This window comes from Mus caroli, unplaced genomic scaffold (genome assembly GCF_978045245.1).
Source record: "Mus caroli unplaced genomic scaffold, Mus_caroli_1 scaffold_3, whole genome shotgun sequence".
NCBI lineage: Eukaryota > Metazoa > Chordata > Mammalia > Rodentia > Muridae > Mus > Mus caroli.
The window spans coordinates 60,718,251-60,731,022 of NW_028227258.1; the positions used below are offsets into that span (position 1 = coordinate 60,718,251).

General features: G+C 42.4%; 1 protein-coding gene across 1 annotated transcript in view; it reads right to left on the reverse strand.

Annotated features, from left to right (window-relative positions):
• Positions 1 to 12,772, reverse strand: part of Spag17 (sperm associated antigen 17) — a 268,834-nt gene that overhangs the window by 211,394 nt on the left and 44,668 nt on the right. Inside the window, exons 2-3 of the mRNA XM_021157134.2 lie at positions 6,814 to 6,954; positions 6,142 to 6,228 (exon numbers count right to left, since the gene is read on the reverse strand). Coding sequence (XP_021012793.1) covers positions 6,142 to 6,228; positions 6,814 to 6,954 — 228 coding nt within the window. The remainder of the gene's footprint in view (positions 1 to 6,141; positions 6,229 to 6,813; positions 6,955 to 12,772) is intronic.

Below are 12,772 nucleotides of genomic sequence, written 5' to 3' on the forward strand. Positions count from 1 at the left end.
TCCACCTCATTCATCTGGACTGATGATTGTTTGCTATGTAGTGTGGTTAGTGGCCTGTAAGCTAGGGTTGAGGAGAGCTGGCCAGCAATGGGGGGTTTGTGGACACCTTTGTCTGAGTGGTGCTTTTCCTTAAAAATAGAGCTGCAGGTCTTAAATCTGAAAGACAAACATATACCCCCCCCACCCCGCCCCCCTGCCCAGAAATGCATTCCTAATGCAATGGAGCCCTGACTTTCCACAGTTCCTTGCCCAGCTTGGTCCTGCCCAGCAGGTCTTTTTCTCCTGAGCTGCTCTGGCATCCTTCAGCATACGAGGCCCCAAGTTCATTGGACTGTTCTTTGTATCAACTTGACAAAGTTCACTTGGTTGCAATTCTTCATAACCTTCTACTTGGTGAAGATTTCCTTGCACACTTTCTCTCCACATCTTTTATTCTTTGGTTGGATGTCAGATCCAAAGCCAAATTTCGATGCAATAACTCCTAGGGTGATTTTTTTTAATCATCCCAAGGTGGTACTTCTTTGTTACAGCCCAATATTCCTACATTTTATTCCAAGTCTCATTATTTTACATTTATAAATATCAAGCTGTATTAATTGGTTCCAGCTTTCAAAATGTTTCTACCCAGTGGTTATTTTCTCCTTTTTTTCATAGTGGCTTTAGAGGTCTGGACCTGGAGACTGTATTTGGGCCATATTCTATAGGTGTCCCAGGAGGGCTGGAAGGATGCACAGATTCTGGGCTCCACTGTATCCTTTTAAGGTTGTCCTGGCTGTAATAGCTTCAAAGCATTTCAACAAGTTCCTAGGACATGGCCATCCAGGCTTGCCATAATCAAGCTGTAGCTCACTGAGCAGCCTCCCACTCCATCTCCTGCTGCAGTCTTTAATACTTTCCCTACAAGTGAAGTTAAACTAACCGGCCTGTAATTTCCTGGTGGGTCCCTAAGCTCCATGGAATAACGGCATTAGCTTGGCTACTCTCCAGGTCTTCCAGAATGTTTTTGTTTTGCTTTAAAACTCAGGACTGAAAAGGCCAGGGAACTCTTCCTGCCCCCACCCTGCCCCTTTCCGTGTTGCTTTCATGACATACCGCTCCTTCTGGTCTCAGAACAGCTGCCATTTTAATAATATCAAACCTCTTAAAATTTCACGTAGAATTTGTTCCTATATTTGAAGCATCTGTCAATTTTTTTTGACAAGGTCACCTCCAATATAAAGGCTTATAAGGTTACTGCATGGACTGCTTACCATGTACAGTGTAAGGAATGACTTGCAAGCTAGGAATCCAGAACATAGCAGCCTACTGCTCTATAGCAATCTACATTCTTGGAAATGACTCTGAGTGCTTGTTGGGGCAAGTCTGAGAAATATGTCCTCACATCCAGGAGCTGAGGATCAAAACCCGGGAGCATTCGACCCATCAGGACCTTGTAACCAGTGCAGCAGCAGTGTCTTCAAAATGGACAGCATGAGACCTGAAGACAGAGCATTTGCATCCCTCACCTTCTTTTCATAGTTACTCTTATTTATGTGCTTATGTTGGTTGTGTATGCGTGTGTGCGTGCGTGTGTGTGTGTGTGTGTGTGTGTGTGTGTCACTGACTACAGAGGCCAGAAGAAGGTGTCAGATCCCCTGGAGCTAGCGTTGTTGTGAGCTGCTTGGCAGGTGGGAGACACACGCTCGCCACTCTGGACAATGATAAGCTGCTGTAACCCCTGACCCATCTCTCTACCTTTCCCTCATCTTCTTAGACAGCACTTGGTATATTATTTTTGAAACTAATACCAGCATTTTTTCAAGTTATGTCTTTTAAAGAAAACCATAAAAATACTTTTATTTAGAAAAACAACAACAAACCTACTTGAGCCAGGTATGGTGGTGCATGCCTTTATTTCCAGCATTCAGGAGGCTGAGACAGGTGAATCTCTGAGTTCAGGGTCAGCCTGGTTTATAAAGCAAGTTTCAGGACAGTCAGATCGACACAGAGAAACCCTTTCTTGATAAACAAAAACAACAACAAAATGACTGAAATTGTTAAAAAGTAAATTAATTTTTTTAACTGATGAGAGAAATTAATATTTCCTCACAGGCACAACATGCAGAGCATCATGTAGTCACTAGGATTATCCCTGGTTTTATTGTATAGAAATTGAAAATTGATTCAACAAATAGCGTATAAATCCCCTCTTTATATACAATTTTGTTTTAGTGAATTTTTTTTTTTAACTTTTTGTATGTTAAGAACTGAGTATGTCTTTTCTAAGGAAACCATGGATAGCCATTCCAACCTCAGCCCACATGTCCAGCTGGGCAGGAGAGGCAGCTGCTGTCACAAAGTGAAAATGCGTGTAGTGTGTAACTTAAGATCTTTAGGATGGGGGGGGTCATAGAGAAAACTAGGAAGGGGGATAACATTTGAAATGTAAATAAACAAAATAACCAATAAAAATTTTTTTAAAAAGGATGTTTAGGACGGGAAACTCTAAGTCGATTGTATTGTAGAAATTATCACTGTCTCACCCTGGCTTTGTCTTCCTCGTTTTTCAGTCATTACAGCAAGTTTGAAATTTGTGCATCAGTATTAAGATGTTCACCTACTGTGCATCAGATTTGCATGTGTAAGAACCTTTAGACTTAAGGCACACACAGACCTTAAGACATTTGAGTTGATCTGGAATGACTGGCAATAGTTTCCTTTTAATTTATAGTCAGGCCTTGGTATATTTGCAAAGGAAAAAGCCTAGATATTCTCCACTTGGGTCATAAAGCATAGATGCACATAAAAGACTTGGATGTGTGCACTCAGCAAATGCACGTTCAGTTGGAATCTAAGGAGCATACTTCCTCTGTATTAAAATTCTCATTCTTTCTCTCTCTGCCTCCCTTTCCTCCCTCCTTCTTTCATCCCCTATATGGGTGTTTTGCTTGCATGTATACACACACACACATACACACACACACACACACACATCCTTGCTCCCCTTGGCAAGCCAGATGAGGACATTAGATTCCCTGGAAGTACAGTTACACAAGGTGGTGAGCAGCTGTGTGGGTGCTGAGAATTGAACTCAGCTCCTCTAAAAGACCAATTGGTGCTCTTAACTGCTGAGCCATCGTCCAAGACCTTAAAAAGTGCTTTCTTATAGATCTCCATCTCCACAGGTTTAGAGTGTCACATCCAGGATTTATCCTTTTCTAGCTAGTATTTATTGTATTGTGGAGTTTCAAGTTTAGTGCGTATTCATTGGGACCTATCCCACATTCACTGAGACTTTTCTCATACTCACTGAGATTTCTCTCACGCTCACAGAGACCACTCTAGTTCCCGTAGCTCTGTTTTATCTGCTCTTTTCCTAAAATTCCCTTTTCTACGTTTGAACGTCAGGACATACTCTCCCCACATTAGTCAGCACTGAGGCAAATGAAAGGGTTCATGATAAAATAGGAAAACTTGAAGCTGTGCATTTACCTGTGGCACAATCGAAGTTATTTTAGCTGCTAACTTTAGATCTTCTAGTTACAAGACTTCCTAAACATAGGTTCCCCGTGTATGAAATGGGGAGCTTTTATATTTCCTTTTAGATTGGGATGTGAGTTAACTTTTCTTCTTGTTTTGTTTTGTTCTTATACAGATCAAACTGCCCACACCCCTTTCTCTTTCTCTGCAGGTGCCAGTTGTTTCCTCAGAACTTCTCAGGCTCCTCTCCCACACCTTAGCTAATGCTAAACTCTTTTTCCTTTAGCTCTCTGGAGACTTCCCTGTCCCTTCTGGACCCCACTGACTATTTTCTGCCCCTGTTATCTATTCTTTTAATGAGTGTCTGATGAATACCCACTGCACGCCAGCCTAGTTTCATATATTTACTGTTTATTTTGTCTATAATCCCAAATGCTTCTTAAGCTCCAACTCTTCACAATATCCGCATTTCTGTCCCCTCATGCGCTGTCCAGATAATGGTTGTACAATGCCAGTATTTGGCAAAACTTACCAGTGTATAAACCCACTATCATGTGCATCCATATCCTTAAATAGCACCAGGTGTGGGGATACTGCTATGCTCAGGACAAACGATCATCTCCATCCTCAGTAGTGGGTGGTAAGAACAATAACAGCTAGCACTCCTGAGATTATACATGGTGGAGACTATTCTCTTCACATTCCTGTATGAATGCCTGGTGTGGTACTTGGGGAGCAGGACATGGTTTTCAAAACAAGAAGGTGAATGAACAGAGGAATTGCAGCGATACCTCTGGAGGAGAAAACTAAGCAGGCTTTCAAAGGACTATGGCTTATAAATAAAGATGGTCATGTATACAATATCATGGCTAGCTGAAATTCTAACATTTCAGGGGAAATTGCACAATTTTAAATGAGTCTGTGTGTATATAACACCAAACCATTCAAATGAAACCTTGAGCGAATCACTCAGGAATGTGGGCTTTGCTAGGACAGACATTGTGAGTCACCACTGGAAATATGTAATCGGGTTCTGACCTGATCTACTGCTCATGGATAAACATCACTGTAATGGGGTCTTGTTTTAACTGGTGGCTACTAACCAAACACAAGCTAACAAACTAGGGAGTCACATAGGTTAACTCTGTTTAAAGCAAGAAAGAGGAGACTCTGGTTTCAAGTCAAGGAGAATCTCCTACAAGTAGAAATGAATATGCAATTACATTTATTGTCTTCATGATAATTTTAAGCTCTTCATCCAAAATGGAGAGCTAGAAGAAAACAAGGCTCACGAACTCCCCCAAGGCCAAGTTACTTTACTATACTCTCACTTTTCCCAGTGGCCAAGTTTCCTTGGAATAGGAAATGCAAGAGACTTCCTAATTACGTTCTACGGAGCTTATCTGTAGAGATTTCCTATTTGCTACAGACCTTGCATGCAGAAAAGGACTCAAGAGCAGGCTGTCCGCTTGGCTCAAATGTCCAGAGGCTCCAGAAGACTCTTGCTTTTGAGCCTCTTCTATGGCAACTTACATTTCCTGCCCCACCCCTCATCCCCCAGGCACTGATCAAGTCTTTTCAGTTGTGAGATGAGAAATGCAAATGTATCTCTCTCCAGATGTGACCTGTCCTGGGCCAGTGCTGACCAGGAGCCTGTGCTTGCTTTATGCTCTTTGTCATTCTTCTTCCAGTGATTGATGGTAATGAATTTCTGGTGTCTCTAAGGCCTGATCTCTGTGGTGCTCCACCCTGCTTTTTTTTCCTTCTGGAACCATTCAGAAAACCAAGTGTGGGAGGCTTCTTGCCCAAATGCTCCAGTGGAAGAATGTGGGGGAGCCAGATGTGAGAGGGACCTCCCCTGAGTGAAGAATATGCAACCAAGAGCTCTAGCACATGTTGAAGAGGGATGACTTTCTAAACATACCCTGGATTTGTAGCATTGTGCTATCCCACATCCAAGTCAAAATGCCTGTCCAGATTAAACGTCAAAACTGCCCTGTTATCATCTCTGTGTTTTACTGGGTATCTTTGAAGAAGAAAGAATCCTTTGGGGGGTCTAATTGATCCCAGGCCTGATACTTGGACATGGATTTCCTTGACCACTTCAGAAGGGAAAAAGAAAACCAACCCACTATTTTAAATCCAGGTATCACATAATGTTTCAACTGGTTAGCACACATTCAGAACATTGCAAGGAATGATGGGAGGTGTGGAATTTGACTGCTAGCAGAGTTAGTTTGCCAAAACATGGAGAGCGGTGTGTCAAGGATTAATGCCAAGACATTTGCAGTATTCTCAACTACCAACAACCACTGAAACTTGCTCAGACTACACTCTTTCTTTCCTGTTTCTCTCAAGGAGCTAACACTAATAATGGCTCTCTTTAATACTATCACATATTCAGTACTTATCCCAGGGAAGTACAACCTAGTGTTTTGGTAAGGACTCATGATTCATGCTTTTCAATTGGGAAGAAGGATAGTGTGAATAATCTAGGTAGGTCTATTCTTAAAGGTATAGTTGTGGAGTGTGTATGTGTCTGTGTATATGAGGAACAAACAATCAATGGATAGTGGAAATTTACTTTTGAAAATTGAATTAAAAAAATTTAAAGTATCATATGGACTTCAGTTTCCATGGCTGAACATTACAAAAGTCTCTTTGACAGACTCAGTGACTCACCTCGTAATGTAATGGTAAACTGACAGCTGTGGGCTTTTTCCCCTTTTTGGCTGAAGCACTTTCAGCAAGCGACTGTATTTCATCCATCTGCAAAAAAGTTGAATTAACTTGTATTGTAATGAATGAAAGATTAAAGGGACACACAGATCTGTGAAACTTTCTAATACATTAGTGAATTAGTGAATTAAATTAAGCCACTAGGGAACTTAGCAAGACAGTAGATGTAGTATTTATAACCTCTCGTCAGGGTGCTGGTACCTGCACGTGTTTGTGCCACCTGACAGCTCTTCTCCAATATCTTCATTGCCCTCTCTATATTCTCTATAGACATCGTTTTTACAATTAGTCATGTGCCTTATTTAGCCTACTCTTTCATTATTATCTAACTCCGTACTAAATAATTCCTCAGAGACCTTTGCCTGGTGACTGGAATGTTTACAGAAATCTTTGTCAATGGGATGAAGTTCCAATGGACTGCATTGATGAGAAGGTTAGCCCTTCCAAATGCAACATTTTACATTGGGTTTGCGCACTTAAAGTAATCCATCACAAATAACCAAGTAGTCAAGGACTACTCTGTTCACTGTTGTCTATTCTAACATTTTGATCCACAAATTTAAGGGAGGATGGATGACTTTGGATGTCCTGAGGCAGAAAGGGACAGACAGGTACCTGCTGCAGAATGTCTTCCCATGACACAATACTGAAGAGTTTCCGCTGAGGGAGTCGGACAGCCAGGTCAAGGGCATGAATGAGAAGATCATCCTCAACTCGGTTCCCAACCACGAAGGCGATGGAGGCCTTCCAATCATTCTGTTACAAGAGCAGACAGAGGTAGTGGCTAAGTGGTCTTCACTGGGTAGCTTTGTGTCAAACGTACTGAACTGAAAACCAGGATATGTTTCCTGTTTTACTTAAGGACAGAACTGACCTTGGACTACATGAGAGATTTATCAAAGTAGCCACAAGGCGGCAGAATTGTGCCAAATTTCATGCAACTTGACTGCAACCAGTTTTCTCAAGAAACCGGGAAAACTGGTTCTGAAGGTTTACATCCCAGTAAAATGCTGCCCCTCCCCCAAGTTTGCATTTGCAATCAATATATGATTCATATGCCACAAATGTATATTAAAAATAAGTCTCAAAACAGTAACTAGCCATTGTTTCATTTCCTGATCCTTTCTTTAGACAGCGACTCTAAACAGTGTTACTTTTATAAGAAATTCAAAGAGTAATTGGTAAATGTTGGGTGAGACTGAGCGAGTTGCTAGTGAGAACCAGCAAACATCTTCTCCTACTACTGTAACACGAGTGAGACTGCTAATTCACAGAAGGATTCTTCCCACATCCAGGAAGAAGGCTAAAATATTATTCTTGAACATGGAATTTTGTCTCACACAATTTAAAGAAACAAGTAACTAAGGGCAAGGATCTCATCCGGTGGTTGATTCTTTTATCTCCGTTTCTTATAATTTCTACTGGAGAAGGTAAATCCTTGGAAGATGGAGGAGGGACTATGTGCATTTACCCCTATCCCTCTCCACCTCCTGGTGTTTGCAAGAAGGCAGGTTTCTGTTTCTGAACAGAAACAGTCTCAATGGGGAGGTAGCACCCATAACAAAGACACTATGGAAAGAAAGATGAAAATAAGGAAAGGCACCCGCGCCACATGACCCCACTAGGCCTCAGTGACCTCCTGTGCAAAATAAGATAGCTGGGCATAGCAATATCTAGGCTATTCTTTAGCTCACTGGTTCTTAACCTGTGGGGCGCAACCCCTTGTGGGGTCAAATGACCCTTTCCCAGGGGTTACCCAAGACCATCAGAAAACACAGATATTTACATGCAAAGTCATAAGAGTAGCAAAATTACAGTTACGAAGTAGCAACGAAAGTAATTTCATGGTTGGGGTCACCACAGCATGAGGAACTGTATTAAAGGGTCATAGCATTTAGTTAGGAGGAGGAATTAGGAATTAGGAAGGTTGAGAACCGATTGCTGGAGCTACCGCTAGAGGCCTGACATCAATGGAGTAAATCCTACTCTGGGCAGCTGCCAAAAGACCTGAAGTCTTCATGAAGTTTTGTTGTTGTTGTTGTGTAATATGTAATTTTGTGTGGCTCTTTTGTACTTTGCTCTGCTCATAATCAGGCAGGTGTCAGAGCAGAATCCAGGTGAGAGGAGGCGCACAGGGTCCATTCTTCCTTGCCATCAAATAGGAGCTGTCTACAGTGTTACTGCCTGCCGTGTTGCTGTCTACAGTGTTGCTGTCTGCAGTGTTGCTGTCTGCAGTGCTGCTGTCTGCAGTGTTGCTGTCTGCAGTGTTTCTCCATGGAAACTTACTATATAACAAGATCCACCCAGTGTCCAGTGTTATTGGGAGGACATAACCACACATGGAAATAGAAAACTGTATGCTTTCCTTATGTGCTAAGTTTGCATGCATGGAGGTAGGCATGCCTTTGTTTTAAACTCTGGTATTAAGTTTAAAACAATCTTTTTGGATGAAAAATTATATATATAACAAATTGTTTAGAAAAGGATTTTATTGCCACAAACTGACCCTCCTTGGACTGGGTACCACTCTTACCCCTCCCATTATAGCTGCATCTATAGAGAGAGCTGAAGGAGGAAAGTCTCTTCCGTTATCATGGAAAAGTATTCATTGCTCATGGGTAGGCGGTGTGTTAAAGTTTCAGCAATAAAAACTGCTCCCACTGCCCCCTTCTCCCTGCACGTTTCTTTGCCAATACTTGAAATCTAATGGTGATAAAGGTTTGTCTCTCAGCTCTTTTAAAGACAATTCCAGAAGAGGGTGCTGTAGCCTACCTACCCATTAGAATCCAGTGTCAAAGGCAGATGTTGACCATTCCAGACAAGAAGAAAGAGGGGATGCAGAGGAAGGAACTAACAGTTACTGTGGATCTGCCATGTGCCGGGCACATGTTATCCTGCAGAACCCCTAAGTGACTCTGTGGAATAGGCAAACTGCTATACTTTAGATGGAAAGGCAGGCCCAGGAGGTCAACACCTTCATTAAGATAATTTTGGCAGAAAACCATCTCACGATTATACTGAAAGCTGACAAACCTGATTGTTTCAGGACAGTTCTGAGAGCAAGTCACTAGAGCCAGAGTGATATTAACAATATGTTACTAATTGATGAAATTTACGATACTTGTAAAAGTATATGGTGCCTTCAGAAATGACTTATATTCAACCCTTAAAACACTGTAAATCACACTTTTTAAAATGGTATCTTACAGAGGGTGAGAGGTGAAGGGAATCCTCCACATTTCCCTCTTCAGAAGTTCAGTGCTCTGGGCTTTAAAAACAAACAAGTTCTTTCTTTGTTTTCTTCAATCCATGGTCCTCCTAATTGTCGAATCTTGAGGTGTCCCTGATGTCACACTGAGAGAGTTCATCTAAGCTAGAGCAGAGACACTCTCCCCATTTGAGAGGGTCTAAGAAGTCTACCCATGGCCCCGTTTCCACTCACACCCTGGGCCTTAAAAAGCTGCCTCCCCATTGGTTCTGTCCTGTGAAGCAGGATCCATGAAGGATGTTCTTAGAGCTGCAGTTTCAGTCTAATCAGATGGACTGGGCCCCAGGAAACCTGAGATAGAGTGGCCCGAGATGTAGTGGCCAAGGCCACCTGGCTTGGAGGAAGCCTTTAGGGAAGGCTGCAGAAACTCCTTTCTGCAGCAGGGGGCAGCGGGATGCTAGGAAATGCATGCACACTGCTGGATGAAGGAGGAGTGGAGGACACCTTAATAAAGGAGGCTCTAAACTATACTTCTGAGTCTTTCTGTTAGCATTCCAGGAAAACTGCAGGTTCCAAATCTCTACCAACAACAACTGCTTTAAAAATAGGACATTGTTTTAGAAAAAAAGGGACACAAACACGATTTGGGAAAATGCTATTTTTTTAAAAAAGAAAGAAACCCTCCACTTAAATCCCACTTCCACTTCAGCATACAGTTAAACAGAGTCCTTAGATTTAAGCTCACAAGGAAGTCAGAGCACTATGATATAGTAAGAATGAATACTGACCTTGAGAGAGGGAGATGGCAGTGCCATGTCATAGCCAAGAGGACAGGCTTGTGAGTATGGTACAGGTACTATTCCTACATGTAGGTGAGTTCGACAGTTTGGGAAGCTTGAGTGTACTTTACAAGAGCTGAGAATGAAAACTGTCCACTTCGGGAAACACAGTGGCTGTAGCTGTATTTATTCAGTGGTGAGGAAGGGGACTTTTTTTTTCTGGCTCACCCCTATATCTGACAATGATAGTGGCTCTCTGCTACCTGGAGACATATGTGACACAGATAATGCTGTGTGATTGATAAAGTTGGTCAAAGGTGGAACGAAACCATGTATGGACACAATCCATTACCTTCTATTTGCTTAACCAGTCTTACCTAATTTGAAACCCAGCAGGAGGGCGTCTCAACCCAAACACTTACATGTAGTCTCTAAGGCAAGAAAGCATTCAGTGCATGCAGGGAGGCTTGGCTTGCTCACAGAATCTCCAGTCTCATAGACATGGGGTAGATTTAGAACTATTTTTCTTTCATATATTAAAAATTCTCCAAATTTCACTAGGCATTCCATATTCTAATGTGATTATAACAACTCTTTCACTAGCAAGTGGGACACAGCCTTTGGTCAATGGGTCTGTGATTTCTTCCCTCCGTTAGCAAGAACAGTCAGCTGATAAAAGAAGGACAAAGGAAGGATGCTTTAGTGGTGGCCTTCTATAGCACTTTCTGGGAGGTGTTGTCCATGGACCTCTACCCAGAACTGACCTGAGAACCTTCCTTAGAAAAAGACATACAAGAGTCCTAAGTAAAATCCACGCAGCACTGAAGAAGCTGGGGTTGCTGAGAGCCATTTAATATAAAGGGTCAATGCTCAGCTGGAAGGAAGGTCTTCCTGTCCTGTAGATTTACCACCTACCACCGAATGGACAGGGTTCGTAAACGTCTTTCTCATGCTAGTTTTTATTTTTTTTTCTTTCAAAAGAAGACTTGGCTCTCCATCAGCAGAGGAGTGTTAGTGTGGGCTTTTGGCCAGGAGAAGAAATATTTTCATTACCTCAAACTGGCTGCTACAGTTGTATCTGTTAAGAAGGAATTTTTTAACTGTAAACTAAGTTGAAAGTTGAGGTTCAATATTAGACACGTAGTACAATAAGCAAGTACAATATTAATGACCATGGCATGACTTTACCTGACTCTCCTTATTAAGCAGGTATTTATCAAAGACCCTCTTCTAATTACATAGCCTTCATAATTTCTCACAAAACTTAGTTTGATATATTAGTGTGTACTACAATGAGGGATCCTTATTTAGGAATCAGACCATTTGGTTATCATATTTTCACAATAGAAAATAGAAAGAAAACAGGCATGGGGATGCATTTGGACACTCTGAGGACTTTGAGTCTTGGAATCATAAAGTGTGAGAAAGTAGCACACTAGGTATCTGTGAGGTACACATTCTGCACTCCTTCAGTCCCCAAGAGCAGAAGACATTGGATCTGACCTGGAGTGAGTTCTACCAGGGGTCAGTTACAAGAATTTGGGACCTGGTGATACGCGTTTCCTGAGACCGACTCGGGTAGGCACGTGATGTAGGAGGAAGTAGACTGTTCAGGACTCACGAATGGCATCAACTCCAAAGCCAGTCCTTCTCTAGTCCCTCCTTCTCACTCTTTCCCATCACTCATCAAAATGATGTCCTGGCTCCTCCTCCATTCACCTGCTATGAAGAGGCCACAAGTTCTGTGGAGCTGAAATTCTGTAAGCTTTAGTCATTGTGGAAGCAAGTAAAAGTGCCGCAGTGGGAGAGAGGGCATGTCCCAAGGAAGCAGCTCACCACACCAGGACCAGAATTCAGTAGAGGGCTTCATGTTCTAAACCTGTCCTGACAGCAGTACCACCTCCCACTCAATTTAGTCTATCATCTTTAGCCAGGGGTACATGGGAACCAACGGCCACCACTCTCTTTGGCAACGTCGAGCTTCAAGGAGTTTGTGTCTGCCACAGAGGTAGTGTAATTGGGTGTTCTACCTGGAAGCAGGCTGTTGGTCATTTCCCAGAAGCACCTTAGGATGAGCTGAATGTGTAAGGCTGACTTAGAGGACATTTTTATTGTAGAGGCCATGGCTATCTCTGAGATAGAATTGAAAGTACAAAGGAGTTTATTGCCATGGGTCACCTATAGCTCCCTCCCATAGCATCCTACAGCACGGCAGGATGGATTGCTGAGTACATATTTCTGATGTTAGCCCAGGTATAACCCAATCTTATGTTTTTTTTTTTTTTTTTTTTTTGGTTTTGGTTTTTCGAAACAGGGTTTCTCTGTATAGACCTGGCTGTCCTGGAACTCACTCTGTAGACCAGGCTGGCCTCGAACTCAGAAATCCGCCTGCCTCTGCCTCCCGAGTGCTGGGATTAAAGGCGTGCGCCACCACGCCCGGCTCTTATGTATTTTTAAGTGGAGGACAAGCTATATACAGAGGAATCCCTATGAGAGAAGCTGGTGCAACCCACTTTGTGGCTCCCCTTTCCTCCTGTCCACTCCTCTCTCTCTTCCCACCCTAGTATCTACAAATTGAGGCCACTTC